At 51.2% G+C, this 21993-nt stretch overlaps 2 protein-coding genes and 1 pseudogene across 3 annotated transcripts; all 3 read right to left on the bottom strand.

The window, feature by feature from the left end:
• Positions 1-1319: 1319 nt before the first annotated feature.
• LOC308178020 (protocadherin gamma-A2-like) lies at positions 1320-9872 on the bottom strand (annotated as a pseudogene). The gene is made up of 2 exons: positions 4233-9872; positions 1320-3769 (listed from the first exon to the last, which is right to left on the bottom strand). The product of its transcript is annotated as a protocadherin gamma-A2-like (transcript).
• Positions 9873-10015: 143 nt separating this feature from the next.
• Positions 10016-14973, bottom strand: LOC308178007 (protocadherin beta-4-like). Its single transcript, XM_080555968.1, has one exon. The coding sequence runs from the start codon at positions 12619-12621 to the stop codon at positions 10180-10182; it is 2442 nt and encodes an 813-aa protein (XP_080412094.1). The 5' UTR covers positions 12622-14973; the 3' UTR covers positions 10016-10179.
• A 1196-nt stretch (positions 14974-16169) lies between these two features.
• Positions 16170-21877, bottom strand: LOC308178006 (protocadherin beta-15-like). Its single transcript, XM_080555967.1, has 2 exons — positions 21485-21877; positions 16170-21446 (listed from the first exon to the last, which is right to left on the bottom strand). Exon 2 carries the CDS (start codon positions 19842-19844, stop codon positions 17403-17405), a length of 2442 nt encoding a protein of 813 aa, XP_080412093.1. The 5' UTR covers positions 19845-21446; positions 21485-21877; the 3' UTR covers positions 16170-17402.
• Between the last annotated feature and the right edge of the window lie 116 nt (positions 21878-21993).

The raw sequence follows: 21993 nt of genomic DNA, 5'->3' as shown, positions 1-21993 counted from the left end.
TCCCACAGGCAGCAGTTCTTCAAGAACTTCTCCAGATATGGGTCCGTACCACAGGGTCTATCCATCAGGAGCAAAATTCTCCAACCTGGGTCCCCCACGGGCAGCAGCTCCTGCCATGTCACCTGCTCCTGCTTGGGCTCCTCTCCAGGTCCAACCTGGAATCTGCTCCAGTGGGGGTCCTCCACAGGCCGCAGCCTCCATCAGTGTGGGTCCACCTGCTCCACTGTTGTCTCCTCCATGGGCTGCAGCGTGGAATCCTGCTCCACCGTGGTACTTCATGGGCTGCAGGGGGACAGCCTGCTTCACCATGGTCTTCACCACAGGCCACAGGGGACTTCTGTTCCAGCACCTTGAACACCTCTCCCCCTCTTTCTTCACTGACCTTGGCACCTGCAAGGCTGTTTCTCACTCCTCTCACTCTCCCAGCTGCTGTGTGGAGCAGTGTTCTGTTTTTCTTTGTTTGTTTTGTTTTGTTTTTCCCTTTCTTAAATATGCTCTCACAGAGGTGCAAACAACATCGCTCATTGTCTCAGCTCTGGTCAGCAGCAGGGCCCTTACCTTATATGGGGCAGCTTCCAGATTCTTCTTACAGAAGCCACCCATATGGTCCCCTGCTACCAAAACCTTGCCACGTAAACCCACTACAGGATAACAGCCACAGGTTTAGTCCTTGGGATGCATGAAGTTGGAGGGAAGGGGAGGGGAGGGGAGGGGAGGGGAGGGGAGGGGAGGGGAGGGGAGGGGAGGGGAGGGGAGGGGAGGGGAGGGGAGGGGAGGGGAGAGAGGAGAGGAGAGGAGAGGAGAGGAGAGGAGAGGAGAGGAGAGGAGAGGAGAGGAGAGGAGAGGAGAGGAGAGGAGAGGAGAGGAGAGGAGAGGAGAGGAGAGGAGAGGAGAGGAGAGGAGAGGAGAGGAGAGGAGAGGAGAGGAGAGGAGAGGAGAGGAGAGGAGAGGAGAGGAGAGGAGAGGAGAGGAGAGGAGAGGAGAGGAGAGGAGAGGAGAGGAGAGGAGAGGAGAGGAGAGGAGAGGAGAGGAGAGGAGAGGAGAGGAGAGGAGAGGAGAGGAGAGGAGAGGAGAGGAGAGGAGAGGAGAGGAGAGGAGAGGAGAGGAGAGGAGAGGAGAGGAGAGGAGAGGAGAGGAGAGGAGAGGAGAGGAGAGGAGAGGAGAGGAGAGGAGAGGAGAGGAGAGGAGAGGAGAGGAGAGGAGAGGAGAGGAGAGGAGAGGAGAGGAGAGGAGAGGAGAGGAGAGGAGAGGAGAGGAGAGGAGAGGAGAGGAGAGGAGAGGAGAGGAGAGGAGAGGAGAGGAGAGGAGAGGAGAGGAGAGGAGAGGAGAGGAGAGGAGAGGAGAGGAGAGGAGAGGAGAGGAGAGGAGAGGAGAGGAGAGGAACAGGAAAACAAAGAGAAAGAGAGAGAAAGAGAAAGAAAGAGAGAGAGAGAGAGAGAAAGATCTTTGTAAACCTTCACAGGGAATCTTACAGAAAAATTTTCTCTCAACAACTCTGTTCTGAACTTATAAGCAGGAGTTTTTATGCTTCACAAACTTATTTTGCTTAAACCAAAATATTGCAATATAGCAGCAGTTTAAATGGCATAAAAATAACAAAATAAAGTAATATTATTTTATTCATTAAACATATTTCTGAAGTCCTAAAAGCTTGTTAAATCCATGATGAATGATCAGTAGCAGAGGAAATAAGGAAAGGTAGTTTCCAAGATAGCCTCTTTTGTAGATGTGTCCTCAGAAAAGAACAGTATGTTTGGTAGGAAAAAAAAAAAGTTTTAATGTTTCTCATGGTTTTGATTGTGATAGAGTTAATATTCCTCGTAGATGCTCACATGATGCTGTGTTTTGGATTTTTTATGAAAATAGTGGTGATAATACACCTATGTTTTCAGTTGTTGCAGAGCAGTGCTTACATAGAGCCAAGGATTTTTCTACTTCTTATGTTGCCCTGCAAGTGAAGAGGCTGGGGGTAGCATCATAATCTGTGAGGGGACACAGCCAGGACAGCTGATAGAAGCTGACTAAAGAGTTACTCCATACCATATGATGTCATGGTCAGCAATAAAATCTTGGGTAAGAAAGAGGAAGGGGGGGGGGAAGTTCTGAGTGATGGCGTTTGTTTTGCCAAGAAACCATTATGCATGATGAGCCCTGCTTTCCTGGAGATGAATGAACACCTGTCTAATGATGGGAAATAATGAATGAATTCCTTGTTTTGCTTTGCTTGTGCACATGGCTTCTGCTTTATCCAGTAAAATGTCTTTATTTCAACCAATGAGTTCTCGCACTTTTACTTTTCTGATACTCTCAACAGTCCCACCTGGGGAGAATGAGCAAGGGTCTGTGTGGTATTTTGCTCCCTGTCAGATTAAACCACAACAATGTTATAAGGAAAGCAAACATAGCACGATAAATTACACTTAATATTAAAATATTTTCCATTTGTACGCAAGTACATATATTCTCCACATCTTGACATTTACACATACATACAAATCAATAATTACATTTCTATCAAAAGTTAACTCAAGAAGCCCAGCAGTGGGAAACACACCGAAGAGTGTCAAAGACATATCAAAGGCAAATCAAAGACATTTAGTTTTTACCAAGTAGCATGCATATATTCGTAGATTTATGAAGGTCCTTAGGTGGGACTGAGTAATTTGCTTGCTGCAGATAGAGTTCCAAGTCACATGATACTTCAGAGGGGCTGGTTTTCTGGCTACAAGGTGAAGAGTTGCCCAATTCTGTTAATACTTAAGAATTTATACTGGGAATGGCAAAGAAATTCTGGAAACTAGGTTCCCTAAAGCACTATAAAAATTTTCAGAGAGAATTAGAAAAACAATTAGAAAAGGAAATTTCCTAGTGCAGCTGTACAAAAAATAGAACCTTTCAGCTTTAGAGAAAGATATGATATGATGGACTTTGACAAACCCGTACAGAAGCTGTCACATAAAAAAAAAAAAACACCACGAGAGAATGAGGAGGTATCTCAACATTTCATATCCAGCACTACTCTTCCTGCATTTTGCCATGTCCCCGGGTGCCCTAAGCAGCAAGTTTATAACAAGGAAAATACCTGATCTCAAGTCACCTCCACTTCATAAATGCAGTAAAAAGATGAAACGAAAATGGAAAACACAAAACCAACCAACCAAAAACGATTAGAAAGAAAAGAAAAAACAAACAAAAACAAACAAAAAGTAGAAGAAAAACATACAAACAAACGAAAAAAAAAAACAGCGCACAAAAAAAAAAAAAGTTAACAAAACGGAAATGCCTGAGAGGAAACTCGGTCTCCGTACTCGACGATGTAATTTTCATTAGACGAGAGAGCAAGTGAAACCTCCGAAGACAGCCGGGAGGGTGTTGCAGCAGCTGTCGGCCGCCCAGCGCCGCTGGCTCTTGCGCGAGTCGGCGGTGAGCGACACCTCGTGCGAGTAGGAGTGCAGGAAGGCGCGGACGCCGTCGATGCCCACGAATTGCGAGGCCGGGACGCCGCGCAAGGCGCCGCTGGCCGGCGGCAGCAGCAGGAAGGCGAGGAAGAGGCAGGACACGGCCGCCACGGCCAGCACCAGCCAGCGCGTCAGGCTGCCGGCGGGCTCGGCCGGCGCCGCCGCGCTGCCCAGCTCCGAGAGCAGCTCGGCCACGCTCTCGGCCAGCACCACCGTCAGCGTGGCCGTGGCCGACAGCGCCGGCCGGCCCTGGTCCTTCACCACCACCACCAGGCTGTGCCTGGGCGCGTCGCGGGCCAGCGGCGAGCGCGCTGTTATAAGCGAGACCACGCAATCTTCTGGTCTGTCGAAGATAATTTATTAATTAAGTAAGCAGGTACAAGCAAAACAGCGCTGGGCGGCTGGGGAGTCTCCGCTCCATCACAGCACGCAACTTTCCCTTTTCAGTGTCGCCGTTTTATAGCATCCAAGTTCGGCTTGTCAGCATCCAAGTTCGGCTTGTCAGGACTTGTTCAATCTTCTGAAGCTGTGCAGTTCGTTCTGTTTCTTTCAATGATCATGCGTTGTGCTCGTGTTCAAGGGTAGTAAAGCAGCAAACAGTATTTCACAGAGTCTTTGTTTTACCAAGGACGTTTATCCAACACCCCCTCCCCACTATCTACTTGCTTAGTCTTCCCCCTTAACAAGGTCGTAAATTGCAAAAACTTATCTTCTCAGCAGATTCTCTGAATTCTTTTTAAAGACAATGAGCAAACACCCGCTAATTTATCACACGCGCCGTGCGCACCTCGCCTCTGTGCAGCCCCACGCGGAAGAGCCCCGGCTCCGTCGCCTTGGCCAGCTCGTAGGACAGCCACGCGTTCTGCCCCGCGTCCGCGTCCACCGCCACCACCTTGGCCACCAGCGCGCCGGGCTCCGCCGAGCGCGGCGCCAGCTCCACGCCCGTCCAGCCCGCGCCCGGAGCCGCCGCCGCCGCCGCCGCCGGCGGGTACAGCACCTGCGGAGCGTTGTCGTTCTCGTCCACGATCAGCAGCCGCACCGACACGTTGCTGCTCAGCGCCGGCGCGCCGCCGTCCTCCGCCCGCACCCACAGCCCCACCTCGCGCACCTCCTCGTAGTCGAACGAGCGCAGCGCGTACAGCGCGCCCGTCTCCGCCTGCACCGACACGTAGGACGAGAGCGGCGCGCCCCGCACACGCCCCTCCGCCAGCCGGTACCGCACGCGCGCGTTCTGCCCCCAGTCCGCGTCCCACGCGCGCACCGTCAGCACCAGCGCGCCCTCGGCGTTGTTCTCGGCCAGACGGGCGCTGTAGCGCGCCTCCGCGAACACCGGCGCGTTGTCGTTCATGTCCAGCACGCGCAGCGCCAGCACCGCGCTGCTCCGCAGCGACGGTGACCCGCCGTCCGCCGCCCGCACCGTCACGTTGTACTCCGACACCTCCTCCCGGTCCAGCTCCCGCGCCGTCACCACGCTGTAGTAGCTGCCCACCGAGCTCCGCAGGCGGAACGGCACGTCCCCGACCAGCGAGCACCGCACCTCGCCGTTGGCGCCCGAGTCCCGGTCCTGCACTTGCAGCAGGGCCACCACCGTCCCCGACGGCGCGTCCTCCGAGATCTCGCTCAGCGCCGACGACACAGTCAGCTCGGGCGCGTTGTCGTTCACGTCGGTCACCGAGATCGTGACTGTAGCTGTGTCTAAAAGCTCCCTGCTATCCCGTGCTTGCACGCTGAATTCCTAGGTGTCGTTTTCCTCGAAGTCCAGACTCCTCCCCAACCTGGTCGATCCCGACTCGGGATGCAGGCGGAATATCTTTGAGGCTTCATCAGTTATTTTCTTCAAAGAGAATTTCATATTCGCGTTGAGTCCCTTGTCAGCGTCGGTGGCCGTGAGGGTAAGGAGCGTGGAGCCCATGGGCACGTCCTTGGGCACGCGCACCGCGTACACCGCCTGGCTGAACACGGGCGCGTTGTCGTTGGCGTCCAGCACAGACACGCGGATGCGCGCCGTACCCGTCCGCACCGACTCGCCGCCGTCGCTCGCCATCAGTTACAGCTCGTGAAACGCTGCCTCCTCCCGGTCCAGCACCTTGGCCAGCACCAGCTCGGGACGCTTCTCACCGTTGGCTCCTGCCTGCACGGACAGCGAGAAGTGCTCGTCGCCGCTCAGCTCGTAGCTCTGCAGGGAATTCACTCCCATGTCCGAGTCGTGAGAATCGGCCAGGGAAAACCACGACCCCGGCGCTGTCGTCACGCTCATTCTCAGTTCCATATCTGCATATCCGAAGCTTGGCGCATTATCGTTAATATCTGTGATTTCTACTTCAATGCCGTAGACCTTCATCTTGCCCTCCACGATCACCTCACAGTGCAGCACACATCACTCCACCAGCCGGCACAGCTGCTCTCTATCTAGCCTCTCCGCCGTCACCAGGTGGCTGGTGTTGGCATGCAGAGTGAAATATCGCGTCCTACCTCAGTCCAAGATTTAGGCGCTGCGGTCGCGGAGCGCCGCCAGCTGCAGCGCCAGGTCCTTGGCCACGTCGCCCACGAAAGAGCCCTTGGGCAGCTCCTCAGGCACCGAGTAGCGCAGCTGCCCCCACGCCGCCTCCCACACCACCACCAACACGCAGCACAGCAGCGCTCGCTGCCTCCGGCCCCAGCACCCTTCTCTCGACGTCATTTCCCAGACCGGTCACTCTCCCTTTCAGGCCAAGAGCCGTCCCCGCATTCTCCGCGTTCCTTCCGCCGAGCCTCGTCCCGAACAGCCTGTCCGGGCTCACTGACCCCGCGCCCCTTTTGCCTTGGACCTAGTAGCCCAGCCTTAACCAACAGCGAGAGTCGCAGCCTCGCACAACTGCAGTCTTGGGCCTCTTCAGTGTCCTGTGTTTGCTCGCGTGGCAGGTCTGCTGCTACTCGCCTGCTGCTCATGAAATAAGGCCTGACACACACTGAACAGCTGTGCCGTCACGATAGCATGTCTCACTCTAATCGCCATGAAACCAGCTCGGAGCACCGAAGACCTTGCGGGGAGATCGAAGTGCCTGGCAATATCTGTACTTAACGGCAACAAGGACCTGGGCAGAGAAGCTTGTATAAAAAACATGGCCAGTTAGAGGAGGAAAATGCTTTTTGTGTGTACTGTCGTCCCACCCCGTCAGCCACAATTCCTTGTTTCCACAACAGAAACGAGTTACTGCACCCCAGAACACACTGTTTAAACGAGGCAGCGGTCTGTAGGACTGATTGTGGGTGAAGACTGCGTTGAGGTACCAGAACCTGGCCTTTGCCTTCTGCGTCTCCTTCTGACAAGTCCTGCCCAGTGCATTGCTTCCTAAATGGCACCTCTTAGGGCCCCCTAGGCAACAATCTTCACTGTTATAGCATTTAAGCTATCAGAAGACCTTCTGAACTGCCTCAGACATGCTGATGTTTGGCTTAGAACAACTGAGAATCAGCAGTTTTACAGCAGGAGGTGCTGGTTCATTGCAATGCCAGTAAGAAATACACTAAGACTCTGTGAGGTGTCAATCACGATTCAAGTGAATAGAGTGAAGATGATAAGAAGAGATGACTATGAGTAATCTCATCTCCCTTTAGAGGCTGGGAACCCTGAGTGGCACACCTTCCAAATGGGTTCCAGCTACATGCCATGTACCATGCAAACCCCATCTGTAGGAGATTGTGAGTGTCCCCTCATTGGTCATTCAGGCTATTTTAGGGTTTTCTGCAAGAAAGCAACTCTATTCATCATTTCTACCAAAATGTTCTTGCTATAGTGTTAGATGAACAGTATACTTTTTCAGTGTAGATGTGACCAGTACAGAGCAGGTAGTGCCTGCAGGCTCTGCTTTTACAAGGAGCTGGAAGAGTTTATCCTGCGACCAAGGGAATTATGCAGCACAACACAGGCCTTCATCTGCTCAGATTACCTTTACACATGTTTGGTCACTCCTTAGTGGACAATGGTCTCGTTGTCAGAATCACAAAACCTGTCTTTGGCACATAACTCTTTATTGGGACCCTTGCAGAAGGGCCAGCCTTAATCTGCTGCAGTTCTTGAGAGCAAAGCCTCCCACCAAGGGTAGTTTTTCCTACCAAATGCCCAGCTCCTGGTGCTCCCCAGAAATGTCACCAGAGGAAGATATACAATGACTTTGAGCCATCTGTCAATTGACACTCCTACTTTGCACAAATGCTTTGTGCTCAAAGGCCTTACCATTGCCATTCATCTCTGGAGCTGTTGAGAAAGTCAGAAAGGTCACTGCCCTGAACATCACTGCTTTCCAGAGGCCTTTGCACACTCAGGGTCCCAGCTAGTGGAAAGGCCACTTTTCTTTGTCCAGCAAGTAACAGAGCTGTGTCACAGTCATATGCTCAGCATCCCAGAATTCCAGAACAGTTGAGCATGTCAGGGAATCTCTAGAGGTCATTTGGTCCAATCCCTGCTCCAGCAGGGCCACCTAGAACAGGTTGCCAAGGACCAAGTCCAGACAGCTTTGGAAGATCTGTAAGGACGGAGACTCCATAACACCTCTGGGCAACCTATGCTGATGCTCAGACTCCTGCACAGTAAAGAAGTGTTTCCTGATGTTCAGAGGGAACTTCTTCTGTTCCAGTGCGTGTGTCTATTTCCTCTTGTCCTGGTATTGGGCACCACTGAAATGAGCCTGGCTCTGTCTTCCTCTCACCCTCCTTTCAGGTATTTGTATATATAGACAAGTACCCCTGATCCTTCCTTTCTCCCATCTGAACAGCCCTAGCTCTTTCAGCCTTTCCTCATAGCAGAGATGCACCAGTCCCTTCAGCATCTTTGTGGCTATATGCTCGGGTCTTTCCAGTATGTTCATGTCTCTCTGATCTGCACACGCTACTATAAGTATGGCCAAACCAGAGTTGAGTTAATGGGTTGGATGGATCACCCCCCTTAAACTCTTGGCAATACTTTGCCTAATCCAACAAAGAACACTCTTAGCCTTCTTTGCAGTGTGGGCTCATTGGTCATGTCCAACCTGTTGTGCAACAGGACCCGGAGGCCCTTTTCTGCAAATTGTCTTTCCAGCATGGTAACACCCAGCATGTCCTGGTGCCTGGGGTTGTTAAATAACATATGTAGGACTTTGTAGTTCTCCTTGGTGAAGTTTTGTCTCATCTGATAACACACACAAGGTATGCTCTGCCCTGTTAACCAAATCATGTATGAAGAGGATAAACAGAACTGCAACCAGTATTGACACATGGGATACAACAATAGTTCCTGGCATCCAACAGGATTTTGTGCCACTGATCACCACACTTCTGAGCCCAGCTGCTCTTCCACTTCTTATGCTCAGTGCTCACAAAGCCCACAAGAGGCCTGCCAGCAATTCCCCAGTGCCTACTCTTTTCCTTCAGACACTAGTGGCCACGTCTCCAGGTAGAGGACATGTGACTGCAAAACAATACCTCAATCAAGGAACAAAACTAAAAAAAAAAAAAGAACCTAGAATTGGAAAAAAGCCTGGATCCTTTACAGAGATTTCCTGGAAAGAACATTACTACGAAGACTCTATCCACAACAGCATCCTTTCTATTGCCAGAATGGCACACGGACACTCATTTGATTTCACATTTACAGACAAGGGTATCCTGGATTAAAAATGATACATTGTATAATGCAACACAACAGAACATGAGGGTGTTTAAATATCCAGTCCAATAACACCTTCTTTCCAACAACCCATTGTTATAGGTTGGGTGTCAGTCCTTCTTAAGGGGAATTGGTAAGACAATGTTTAAACACACAGTCAGATGAGAAAGGGAAAAAAAGGAAAATTTAAGCATTCTAACAAAAATCTGGAAAACCATACCATGATAGCTGTCGACTCTCATTGGGGAATCCCAGCAAGCAGGAATGAAAACAACAACACCAAACTGGATTCTACTTTTAAAATCTATCTTGCTTCTACCTGTAGACAAAGGTCTCTCTCTGAGGCAATGTGTCAAGATGCCCTGCTATCCACCCAAACACAATGATCAAAGTCAAAATTCTGTATAATTAGAGTCTATGGTGGAATTTTAGTGCTGCTATAGTTTTGAGTCAATCCCAAGCAGATGGACAACTGCAAAGTCTGGCTCTGCATGTTTTCACTATGCCCTGGAGAAGATGAGATGGCAAAACTCAATAAAAAACATGGTTTTTGCCAACCAAGGTGGAAGACAATGCAGTGCAAAAGCACATGGTGATGACATATCTCACACAGACAGATCTGGGACTCAGCAAAGAAAGACAGTAGCACTTGCATCACAGTGAAACACAGGGCTAACACCTTTCTTCCCCACAGACAAAGGAGGAGGGCTATACTGCACTGTCATCTGCCCAAACACAACATTGTGTTTCAGCACAGAATAAAACGGGGTGAGTTCTGAGGTCTTTTCTAATGACAAGCACTTAGCCAAGGAGACTGGATCAAACCTTACTCATGGAGCAGTTTTGAAAAGCCAGTATCAGAGCTGAAACACATCATTGCCTGAAGGAGAAAGGCCTTAGTTTTCTTTTTTATTTTTTTTTATTTCTAATATTTTTAGAGGGGTGAAGAAAAACATACATCTGAATTAGTGTTAGATGGTTATTCGTGCAGCCAATTATAAGATCAGATTTATTTCCAGGAAACAAGGCTGTGTTTCATAAGCCAGATCCCTTCCAGCTCCAAGGCATGAAGCCTTTGGCTGGGTGGACTTGCAGCTAGTCAAAGGAAAACCCATTGAACTGTCCCACGGATTCTGTCCCAGGGCTGTCCAGGGCTGCATCCCCCATAGAGCTACGCACAGGTCGGAAATGCTCTGTGTCGTCAACACCCCTGCCTGTGCCAGAGTGCTGTGGTGGCAGGTTGGGGAGGATGGGCCTCAGGAACTTGAACTCGCTGTTGCCCGAGCCCGTGGTGAGGTTGATCTCGTAGCAATAGGTGTGAGGCAGGGTCCCAGCAGCAGCCCCAGCAGCCAGACTGCTCTGCAAGTTGCCTGTGCTATACAGCATATGCTCACCTTTCAGCTCCTTTCTCTTGCACACCTTGCAAGCAACAAAGGCTGTGACAGATGTGAGGAAGAGGACGGAGACAAAGACCAGTGAAATGATTAAATAGATTGTCAGGGAGCTGTCTTCATCCTGCACGGCCACCTCCTGCTGTGGCAGCTGTTCCTGTGAGAGGCCGTTGAGGAGGAGTACACTCAGTGCTGCAGTGGCCGACAGTGGTGGCCTCCCATTGTCACGCACCAGCACTTCAAGCTTCTGCTTCATGGCATCCCTTTCTGTCACTGGCCTCCTCAGCCGCACCTCCCCATTTTGGGTACCCACAGTAAACAGCCCAGGGTCTGTGGCCCTTAGCAGATGGAAGGAAAGCCATGAGTTCTGACCAGAGTCGACATCAATAGCCACCACTTTGGTGACAAGGTCCCCCACCTCAGCCAAAGCTGACACCAGCTCACTGGATGGCGGGCTGCTGTCCTGAGCAGGGTGCAACACCAGTGGGGCATTGTCGTTCTCGTCCACAACAAGGAGGCGGACGGTGACGTTGGTGCTGAGGGGAGGGGACCCCGCATCGGTGGCACTCACCAGCACCTCAAGCTGCCTCACCTGCTCATAGTCCAGTGAACGCAGCACAAACACATGTCCGTTCTCTGAGTTCACGGAGATGCAGGAGCAGGGGTCCCGCTCTGTGGGGTGCACAGGCCTCAGGGAATAGATCACCTTGGCATTGGGTCCTGCGTCTGAGTCCACTGCACTGACAGCCCCAACAAGCACTGCAGGGATATTGTTCTCTCGCACATACATGGTGTATGATGTCTGGTTGAAGACAGGGGCATTGTCATTGACATCGGAGATGTCCACCGTGAAGGTCTGGGTAGTGGTGAGAGGAGGAGAACCTGAATCTGCTGCTGTGATGACCAGAAGGTACTGAGCTGTCTGCTCCCGGTCCAATGTGCTCACAGTCACCAGCTCATAGTAATTCTTATAGGCTGGCCTCAGGGAGAAGGAGAGCTGGTCTTCAAGGGCACAGGTGATCTCCCCATTCACACCAGAATCCTGGTCCCTGACAGCAAAGAGGGCAACCACTGTCCCAGTCTCTGCATTCTCCGGGAGGGGGCTGCTGAAGGAACTGATCATAAGCTCTGGTGCATTGTCGTTCACATCCACCACCTCCACCAACACCTTGCAGAGTGCTGAGAGGCCCCCACCATCCGTCGCTCGCACTCGGATTTCATATTTCTGTGTGACCTCAAAATCCAGGGGTTTTGTGACACGAATTTCACCACTAATGGCATCGATTGTGAAAGGCAAGTGGCTCACACTGATTGCTTGGGTGAACCCGTAGGAGATGTCACCATTATGTCCCATGTCTGGATCTGTGGCTATAATTCTGAGAATCACAGAACCCATTGGGGCATTTTCCAAAACTTGACCAAGATACATGTCCTGAGTAAAGATGGGAGCATTGTCATTTACATCCAGAACTACAATGTGGATTTGGGTGGTCCCGCTCCTAGGTGAAGAGCCACCATCTGTAGCAATTAGACTGAAAAGCAACTCTGGCTGCTCTTCTCTGTCTAGAGGCTTATCCAGTACAAGTTCGACATAGATGTCACTGTCACCTTTAATCCGAGGAGCGACACTGAAGTACTCATTCTCGGGAGCGATGCTGTAAGTTTGGATGCTGTTGCTGCCAACGTCCAGGTCCTGAGCCGCTTCCACAGGAAAATGTGAGCCAGGTTCACTCGTTTCCAGGATCTGAAAAGTGACTCGTTCCTCGGGAAAGACCGGCGAGTGGTCGTTGACGTCCTCCACGGCCACCTCGACCCGAAAGAACTGCAGCGGGTTTTCGAGCAGGAGCTCGAAGGCGAGCGTGCAGGTAAGCGAGCGGCCGCACATCTCCTCGCGATCGAGCCGCTCCGCCAGGACGAGGCGGCCGGTGGCGCGCTCTAAGCGAAAGTGTTGCCGGCCGGCCGGTGAGGCAATGCGTGCCCGGCGAGCCGAGAGCTGCGCCGGGGTCAGCCCCGCGTCCTCCGCCACGTTGGCCACCACGGAGCCGCTCTCCCCCTCCTCGGCTACGGAGTAGCGGATGGGCTCGCAGCGAACGCGCGGCACGCACAGCAAAGCACACAGACAAAGCACTTGCCTTGCAGACGCCATGGCGGGGCGGCGGACACCCTCCGTCTGCCGCAGTCCTCCGCGGGAAGCGGCGCCCGGCAGCAGCGCGGCGGGGCGGGCGGGCGCCCTCCCTCGCGGCCTCCCTCTCTCCCTCTCGCCGAGGCCGGCTGGCGGCCCGCAGCGCGGCCGTCCGGGACCGCCAGCGGCTGCTGCGCTGTTCGGCGCGGAGGACCGCTCGCCGCCGCCTCCCGGCTGCGCTGCTCCGCGTTGTACTGGGCTCGGCTCCTCCCGGCTCGCAGCCGCTCGCCGCCGCCTTGGCCAGGAGCACCACCCTGCGGCCCGCGGCGGGACTGCTCCGGGACGGGACGCGCTCCTGGCCGCCGTCTCTCAGCCCTTGCCAAACGCCGGCGTGCTCACAGAGCTTGCCTGCAAACAACATCGCTACAACGACTCTCCCAACAGCAGCAGCCTTTTTATTGTGGCAGGAATTGCACTCGGGTGCTCTTTCCATGTCACCTTTACAGGTAAGCGTGTCCTGCTTGGCGGTCATGCGGCTTACGACTGCAGCGCAAAGCAGTGTGAGCTTTTCCAATTGTTCAGTGCCATACCACCGTCGTTCCAACAACGTGTTCACCTGTTCTTCTTCCTGTGGTGGCAGTCCTTCTTCAGGGGAATAGGTAACACAATGCTCCAACACAGCTCATACAGGAAAAGGGAAAAGGGAAAAGGAGAATGAGTGCTTTCTAAAATCATGGAATTAAAACCTCGAAAAATCATGTCAGGACTGCACTCTTGTGTCATGGAGAACCTACAGGAAATTGGAAGAAAAATAATGGGATAAAACTGGGAGACTGTATTTACATTTGTCTAGGGAAAGAGTCGTCGTTCATTTACCTTAGAATCCAGGGAAACAAAAGTTCACAGTGCGTTATATTTACTGTCAATCCCAGCGTCGTGAATGCTTCTAGAGCTTTGAGGCAATCCCCAAGAGACAGCCAACCCTCTTTTTCTAAACCACAGGGATCTCTAGCTGTGCACCTTATTTCTGACTCATTGAGGTAACAGCACTCAGTCCAAGCACCTCTCTTGCTGGCCAAGCTGGAGGAACACACATCACAAATACACACTGGGCAACGCATCTCAGACAGGGAGATCGAGGACCCAGCTAAGAAAGAGAGCAGCACTCGTGTTGCATTGACACACAGGACTCACACCGTCTTTTCCCTGCTGGCATGGGGACATGGCTAAAGTGCATTACATTAGCTTGACTGTCTTTGCTTTTAAGGAAGGATGGCCAAGCTGCTTTGCCATGAGAATGATCTTTACCCAATCTCACCCTTGTGTTACATTCCGGAAAAAGGACATGGTGGGGTCCACAGTGCTCCCTAACAAGCAGGATAAAGAATTTAAGGAGTCATAGAATTTAACGACACAAAGAACTTAACGAGCTAATTTAAAGAGCCAAGCCCTACTAATGAAGCACTTCAGAAAAGATACTGTCCGAGATGAAACATATCATTGCCTGAAAGACATAGACTTCAGTTTCTTTCTTTTTATTGTATTTTTTAAAATTTATTTATTTTCGAACGGTGAAGAAAACCATACATCTGACTTCTCAGAAGGTCGTTTGCGAGGCCAATTACAAGTGCAAATTTACTCTCCAGGAAAAAAAAAACCAACCAACCAAACAAACAAACAAAAAAACCTAAGTGTCATTAGCTAGATCCCTTCCAGCTCTAAAACCCTCGTCAGAGTCTGGCATTACCGGTGGTGGTCAGAGTGGAAGGATGACTTCCCCTGACCAGCACAAGATACTCCATTGATCTGCTCACGATACTCTGCTGATGCAACCTGAGACATCATTAGCCTTCTTTATGGCAAGGGCATGCTGCTGGCTCAGGTTTAACTTGGTGTCCAATGGGACCCTCAACGCCTTTTCCACCAGGCTGTTTTCCTGGAACATGGGATTGTTCCTGCTCACTAAAGGACTTTGCACCTCTCCTTGAGGTATTCCGTGAGGGTCCTGACAACCCATTTCTCCAGGTTCTCCAGGTCCTTTCAATGACAGCAACACCATCTGCTGTAGCCAACACTTCCCTACCCCGCCCCCACACCTGTTTTACAGCACCTGCTGACTTTCAGGGGGTACACTGTCCCATCATCGAGGTTATTTTTAAGGATGTTAAACAGGAATGCAAATACTGTTGACCCACGGCATACACCAATATTTTCGGGGATTCATATGGACTTTGTGCCACTGATCACCACTCTTCTGGGCCCAGCTGCTCAGCCATTTCTTACGCTCAGTGCTCACAAGGCCCACAGGAAACCTTCCAGCAAATCCCCAGTACCTACTCTCATCTTCCAGGCAGTAGCGGCCACACATCCAGGTAGGGGACACATGCACCCATAACAATACCTCAATTAAAGAACCCCCCCAAAAATAAATAAGTAATTCCCAGTTGTAGAAAAAAAAAAGAAAAGGATTATTTACAGAGCTTTCCTGCAAAGAACATTACTACAAAAACTTTCTTCACAACAGCATCATTTTATTGCCAGTATTTCGCAAAGAGCAACCCCAGTTCATGAAAAACTTCAGAAAAGACAATATAAGAGGTTAAACATATAATTCCCTGAAGGACAGAGACTTTAGTTTCTTTCATTTCATTTATTTCTTTATTTTTATTTTGAGGGGAGAAAAAAATTACCTTTTGTTAACGTTAGAGGGTCATATGCAAGGCAAGTTACGAGTGGACATTGACTCTGCAGGAAACAAGGGTAAGTGTCATGAGCTAGATCCCTTCCAGCTCTAAAATGCTACATAGGGTTTGGCCTCACCATCTGTGAACAGAGGGGAAGGAAGACTTCCCTTGACCTCCTCAAGATACTCCCTTGACCAGCTCACAGTATTCTGCTGGTGCAACCTTAGACATTGTTAGCCTTCTTTATGGCAAGGCCATGCTTTTGGATCAAGTTCAACTTGTCTCCACAGGACCCCTAGGCCTTTTACAGAAGGCTGCTCTTCTGGAACACGGGATTGTTCCTCCCCAAGAGAAGGACTTTGCACCTCTCCTTGTGGAATTCCATGAGGCTCCTGTCAGCCCTTTTCTCCTGGTTCTTTCAATGACAGCAACACCCTTTGCTGTAGCCAACACTGACACCTCCTCCCCACACACTCCCATTTTATGGCACCTGCCAACTTACGGAGTTACACTCTGTCCCATCATTGGGATTATTTATAAGGATGGTAAACAGGAATGCAAACACTGTTGACCCATGATGTACACCAAGATTTCCTGGCATCCAACCGGAATTTGTGCTACTGATCACCACCCTTCTGGGCCCAGCTGCACAGCCACTTCTTATGCTCAGTGCTCACAAGACCAACCAAAGGTGTTCTAGCAAATCCCTAGTACCCACTCTTTCCCTCCAGGCACCAGTGGCCGCATCTCATGGTAATGGATACGTACCCCCATTACAAAACCTCAATCAAGGAACCATATAATAATAAACCCCTCCCAGAATTTGGAAAACTAAAAATGGGTGCTTTACAGAGCTTTCCAGGAAAGAATATTACTACAAAGACTCTCTCCACAACAGCATCCTTTTTATTGCCAGAATGGCACTCAGGCATTCATTTCATTTCATTTCATTTCATTTCATTTCATTTCATTTCATTTCATTTCATTTCATTTCATTTCATTTCATTTCACTTTTACATACAAGGGTATACCAGCATAAAAATGATACAGTGTATAATGCAGCACAACAGAACATGATGGTATTTATGTATCCACTCCCATATCACCTTCCTTCCAACAACCCATTGCTATAAATTGGGTGTCAGTCCTTCTTAAGGGGAATTGGTAAGACAATGTTTAAATAGGCAGCCAAAGGAGAAAGGGAAAAAAGGAAAATTTAAGCATTCCAACAAAAATGTGGAGAACCATACCATGATAGCACTTCACTGCAATTGAGGAACTGCGGTAAGCAAGAATGAAAACAATGACACAAAAAAGGATATTCCTTTTCAAAGTCTATCTTTGTTCTGCCTTGTAGACAAAGGTCCTATGAGGCAATGCGTCAAGATGCCTTGCTATACACCCAAACACAACTATCATGGTCAAAGCTCTGTATACTTAGAGTCTGTGCCGGAATCTTTAGTGCTGCTATAGTTTTGAGTCAATCCCAAGCAGATGGACCACTGCAAAGTCTGGCTCTGCACATTTTTGCTGTGTCCTGGAGAGGATGAGACGGTGGAACTCTGTATAAAACACGGTTCATGCCAACCAAGGTGGAAGACCACACAGTGCAAAAACACTTGGTGCTCACATGGCTCACAGAGAGATCCAGGACTCAGCAAAGAAAGAGAGGAGCACTTGCATCGCAGTGAAACACAGGGCTAATGCCTTTCTTACCTTGCAGACAAGGGAAAAGGGCTATACTGCACTCTCATCTGCCCAAACTCAACCACTGTGTTTCAGCACACAATAAGACAGGGTGATTGTCAAGGTTTTTCCTAATGACAAGCACTTAGCCAGGGAGTCTCCATCAAACCTTACTCATGAAGCACTTTGGAGAACTCAGTATTAGATCTGAAACACATCATTGCATGAGGAGAAAGGCCTTAGTTCTCTTATATTTTTTTATTTCTAATCTTTTTAGAGGGATGAAGAAAAACACATATCTGACTTAATGTTAGAGGGTCACTTGTGAAGTCAATTACAAATGCAGATTTAATCTCCAGGAAACAAGACTGAATATCATAAACCAGATCCCTTCCAGCTCCAAGGCATGAAGCCTTTCACTGCGTGGACTCAGACCTAGGTAAAGGGAAGCCCATTAAAGTGTCCAACAGATGGTGGACTAGATATGTCCAGGGCTCCATCCCCCATGGAGTTAGGGACTGGTGGGAAATCCTCTGTGTCATCAAAACCCCTGCCTGTGCCAGAGTGCTGTGGTGGCAGGCTGGGGAGGCTGGGCCTCAGGAACTTGAACTCGCTGTTGCCCGAGCCCGTGGTGAGGTTGATCTCGTAGCAATAGGTGTGGGGCAGGGTCCCAGCAGCAGCCCCATCAGCCAGACTGCTCTGCAAGTTGCCTGTGCTATACAGCACGTGCCCTCCTTTCAGATCCTTTCCCTTGCACACCTTGCAAGCAACAAAGGCTGTGACAGATGTGAGGAAGAGGACGGAGACAAAGACCAGTGAAATGATTAAATAGATTGTCAGGGAGCTGTCTTCATCCTGCACGGCCACCTCCTGCTGTGGCAGATGTTCCTGCGAGAGGCCGTTGAGGAGGAGTACACTCAGTGCTGCAGTGGCCGACAGTGGTGGCCTCCCATTGTCACGCACCAGCACTCCAAGCTTCTGCTTCATGGCATCCCTCTCTGTCACTGGCCTCCTCAGCCGTACCTCCCCATTTTGGGTACCCACGGTAAACAGCCCAGGATCTGTGGCCCTTAGAAGGTGAAAGGAAAGCCACGAGTTCTGACCAGAGTCGGCATCAACGGCCACCACTTTGGTGACCAGGTCCCCCACCTCGGACGAGGCTGGCACCACCTCACTCGATGGTGGGCTGCTGTCCTGAGCAGGGTGCAACACCAGTGGGGCATTGTCGTTCTCGTCCACCACGAGGAGGCGGACGGTGACATTGGTGCTGAGGGGAGGGGATCCCCCATCAGTAGCACTCACCAGCACCTCAAGCTGCCTCACCTGCTCATAGTCCAGTGGACGCAGCACAAACACATGCCCGTTCTCTGAGTTCACGGAGATGCAGGAACAGGGGTCCCGCTCTGTGGGGTGCACAGGCCTCAGGGAATAGATCACCTTGGCATTGGGTCCTGCGTCTGAGTCCACTGCACTGACAGCCCCAACAAGCACTGCAGGGATATTGTTCTCTCGCACATACATGGTATACGATGTTTGGTTGAAGACAGGAGCATTGTCATTGACATCGGAGATGTCCACCGTGAAGGTCTGGGTGGTGGTGAGAGGAGGAAAACCTGAATCTGTCGCTGTGATGACCAGAAGGTACTGAGCTGTCTGCTCCCGGTCCAATGTGCTCACAGTCACCAGCTCATAGTAATTCTTATAGGCTGGCCTCAGGGAGAAGGAGAGCTGGTCTTCAAGGGCACAGGTGATCTCCCCATTCACACCAGAATCCCGGTCTCTCACAGCAAAGAGGGCGACCACTGTTCCAGGCTCTGCATTCTCAGGGAGGGGGCTGCTGAAGGAACTGACCACCAGCTCCGGTGCATTGTCATTCACATCCACCACCTCCACCAACACCTTGCAGAGTGCCGAGAGGCCCCCACCATCAGTTGCCCTCACACTGAGGTCATATCTCTGTGTGGCCTCGAAGTCCAGGGGCTTTGCGACTCGAATGTCACCACTCATGCTGTCAGTTGTGAAAGGCAACTGGCTGTCCCCAAGAACATTGCTGAACCTGTAGGAGATGTCACCATTCAGTCCCACATCTGGATCCATTGCAACAACGCTGAGAATCACAGAACCTATTGGGGCATTTTCCAAAACACGTCCAATGTAATGCTTCTGTGTGAAGGTGGGAGCATTGTCATTTACATCCAAAACCACGATGTGGATTTGGGTGGTCCCGCTCCTAGGTGGAGAGCCACCGTCTGTAGCAATGAGACTGAAAAGCAACTCCGAATGTGCCTCTCTGTCCAGTGTTTGATCTAAGACCAAGTCGACATACTTCTCATCATCACTGTGAGTCTCGAAAGAGACACTAAAATATTCGTTCTCAGGAGCAATGGTGTAAGCCTGGATGCTGTTGCTGCCAACGTCCAGGTCCTGAGCTGCCTCCACGGGGAAACGTGAGCCTGGGTCGCCCCTTTCCGGGATCTGAAAAGTGACTCGTTCCTCGGGAAAGACCGGCGAGTGGTCGTTGACGTCCTCCACGGCCACCTCGACCCGAAAGAACTGCAGCGGGTTTTCGAGCAGGAGCTCGAAGGCGAGCGTGCAGGTAAGCGAGCGGCCGCACAGCTCCTCGCGATCGAGCCGCTCCGCCAGGACGAGGCGGCCGGTGGCGCGCTCTAAGCGAAAGTGTTGCCGGCCGGCCGGTGAGGCAATGCGTGCCCGGCGAGCCGAGAGCTGCGCCGGGGTCAGCCCCGCGTCCTCCGCCACGTTGGCCACCACGGAGCCGCTCTCCCCCTCCTCGGCTACGGAGTAGCGGATGGGCTCGCAGCGAACGCGCGGCACGCACAGCAAAGCACACAGACAAAGCACTTGCCTTGCAGACGCCATGGCGGGGCGGCGGACACCCTCCGTCTGCCGCAGTCCTCCGCGGGAAGCGGCGCCCGGCAGCAGCGCGGCGGGGCGGGCGGGCGCCCTCCCTCGCGGCCTCCCTCTCTCCCTCTCGCCGAGGCCGGCTGGCGGCCCGCAGCGCGGCCGTCCGGGACCGCCAGCGGCTGCTGCGCTGTTCGGCGCGGAGGACCGCTCGCCGCCGCCTCCCGGCTGCGCTGCTCCGCGTTGTACTGGGCTCGGCTCCTCCCGGCTCGCAGCCGCTCGCCGCCGCCTTGGCCAGGAGCACCACCCTGCGGCCCGCGGCGGGACTGCTCCGGGACGGGACGCGCTCCTGGCCGCCGTCTCTCAGCCCTTGCCAAACGCCGGCGTGCTCACAGAGCTTGCCTGCAAACAACATCGCTACAACGACTCTCCCAACAGCAGCAGCCTTTTTATTGTGGCAGGAATTGCGCTCGGGGGTTCTTTCCAGGTCACCTTTACAGGAAAGCGTGTCCTGCTTGACGGTCATGCGGCTTATGAATGCAGTGCAAAGCAGCCTGAGCTTTTCCAATTGTTCAGTGCCATACCACCGTTGTTCCAATAACCTGTTCTTCTGCAGGTGGTGACAGTCCTTCAGGGGAATAGGTAACACAATGCTCAAACACAACTCATACAGGAAAAGAGTAAGGGAAAAAGGAGTATGAAATCTTTCTAAAACTATGGAATTAAAACCTCGAAAAATCATGTCATGACTGCTCTCTCGTCAGATGGAGAACCTACAGGAAATGGGAAGGAGAATGATGGGAGAAAATTGGGAGACCGTATTTGTCTAGGGACAGAGTCGTCATTCACTTACCTTAGAATCCAGGGAAACAGAAGTTCACAGTACTTTATATTTACACTCATTCCCAGCATCATGAGTGCTTCTAGAGCTTTGAGGCAATCCCCAAGAGACAGCCAACCATCCTTTTCTAAACCAAAGGGATCTCTGACTCTGCACGTTATTTCCATCCCCTGGAGATGACAGCACTCAGTCTAAGCACCTCTCTTGCTTGCCAAGCTGGAGGAGCACACATCACAAATACACACAGCGTCCACACATCTCAGACAGGGAGATCCAGGACCCAGCTAAGAAAGAGAGCAGCACTTGTGCTGCATTGACACACAGGACTCACACCATCCTTTCCCTGCTGACATGGGAACATGGCTAAAGTGTATTACATGTGCGTGACTTGCTTTGCTTTTAATGAAGGATGGCCAAGCTGCATTGGCGTGAGAATGATCTTTGTCTGCCCAATCTCACCCTTGTGTTACATCCCAGAAAAAGGACAGGATGGGGTCCACATCGTTCCCTAACAAGCAGGACAAAGGATTTAAGGAGCCAAAGAATTTAAGGAGCCATAGAACTTAACGAGCCAATTTAGAGAGCCAAACCCTACTAATGAAGCATTTCAGAAAAGATACTGTCCGAGATGAAACATACTGCCTGAAGGATGGAAACTTTAGTTTCTTGCTTTTTATTGTGTTTGTTTTAATTTATTTATTTTGGAGCCGTGAAGAAAAACATACATCTGACTTCCTATTAGAGGGTCACTTGTGAGGCCAATTACAAGCGCAAATTTACTCTCCAGGAAAAAAAAACAAAAACAAAAACAAACAACAACAACAACAAAAAAAAAAACACCTAAGTGTCATGAGCTAGATCCCTTCCAGCTCTAAAACAGTAGACAGGGTCTGGCATCACCGGTGGTGAACAGAGGGGAAGGATGACTTCCCCTGACCAGCACAAGATAGTCTGTTGACCTGCTCACGATACTCTGCTGATGCAACCTGAGACATCATTAGCCTTCTTTATGGCAGGGGCATGCTTCTGGCTCAGGTTCAACTTGGTGTCAACTGGGACCCTCAGGGCCTTTTCCACCATCTGTTTTCCTGGAACACGTGATTGTTCCTGCTCACTAAAGGACTTTGCACCTCTCCTTGAGGAATTCCATGAGGCTCCTGTCAGCCCTTTTCTCCTGGTTCTTTCAATGACAGCAACACCCTTTGCTGTAGCCAACACTGACACCTCCTCCCCACACACTCCCATTTTATGGCACCTGCCAACTTACGGAGTTACACTCTGTCCCATCACTGGGATTATTTATAAGGATGGTAAACAGGAATGCAA

This window comes from Anser brachyrhynchus, assembly GCF_964034855.1.
Source record: "Anser brachyrhynchus genome assembly, chromosome: 14".
In the NCBI taxonomy this organism is placed as follows: Eukaryota; Metazoa; Chordata; class Aves; order Anseriformes; family Anatidae; genus Anser; species Anser brachyrhynchus.
The sequence above is the reverse complement of the archived record's forward strand: the minus strand, read 5'-3'. Positions and strand labels throughout refer to the sequence as shown.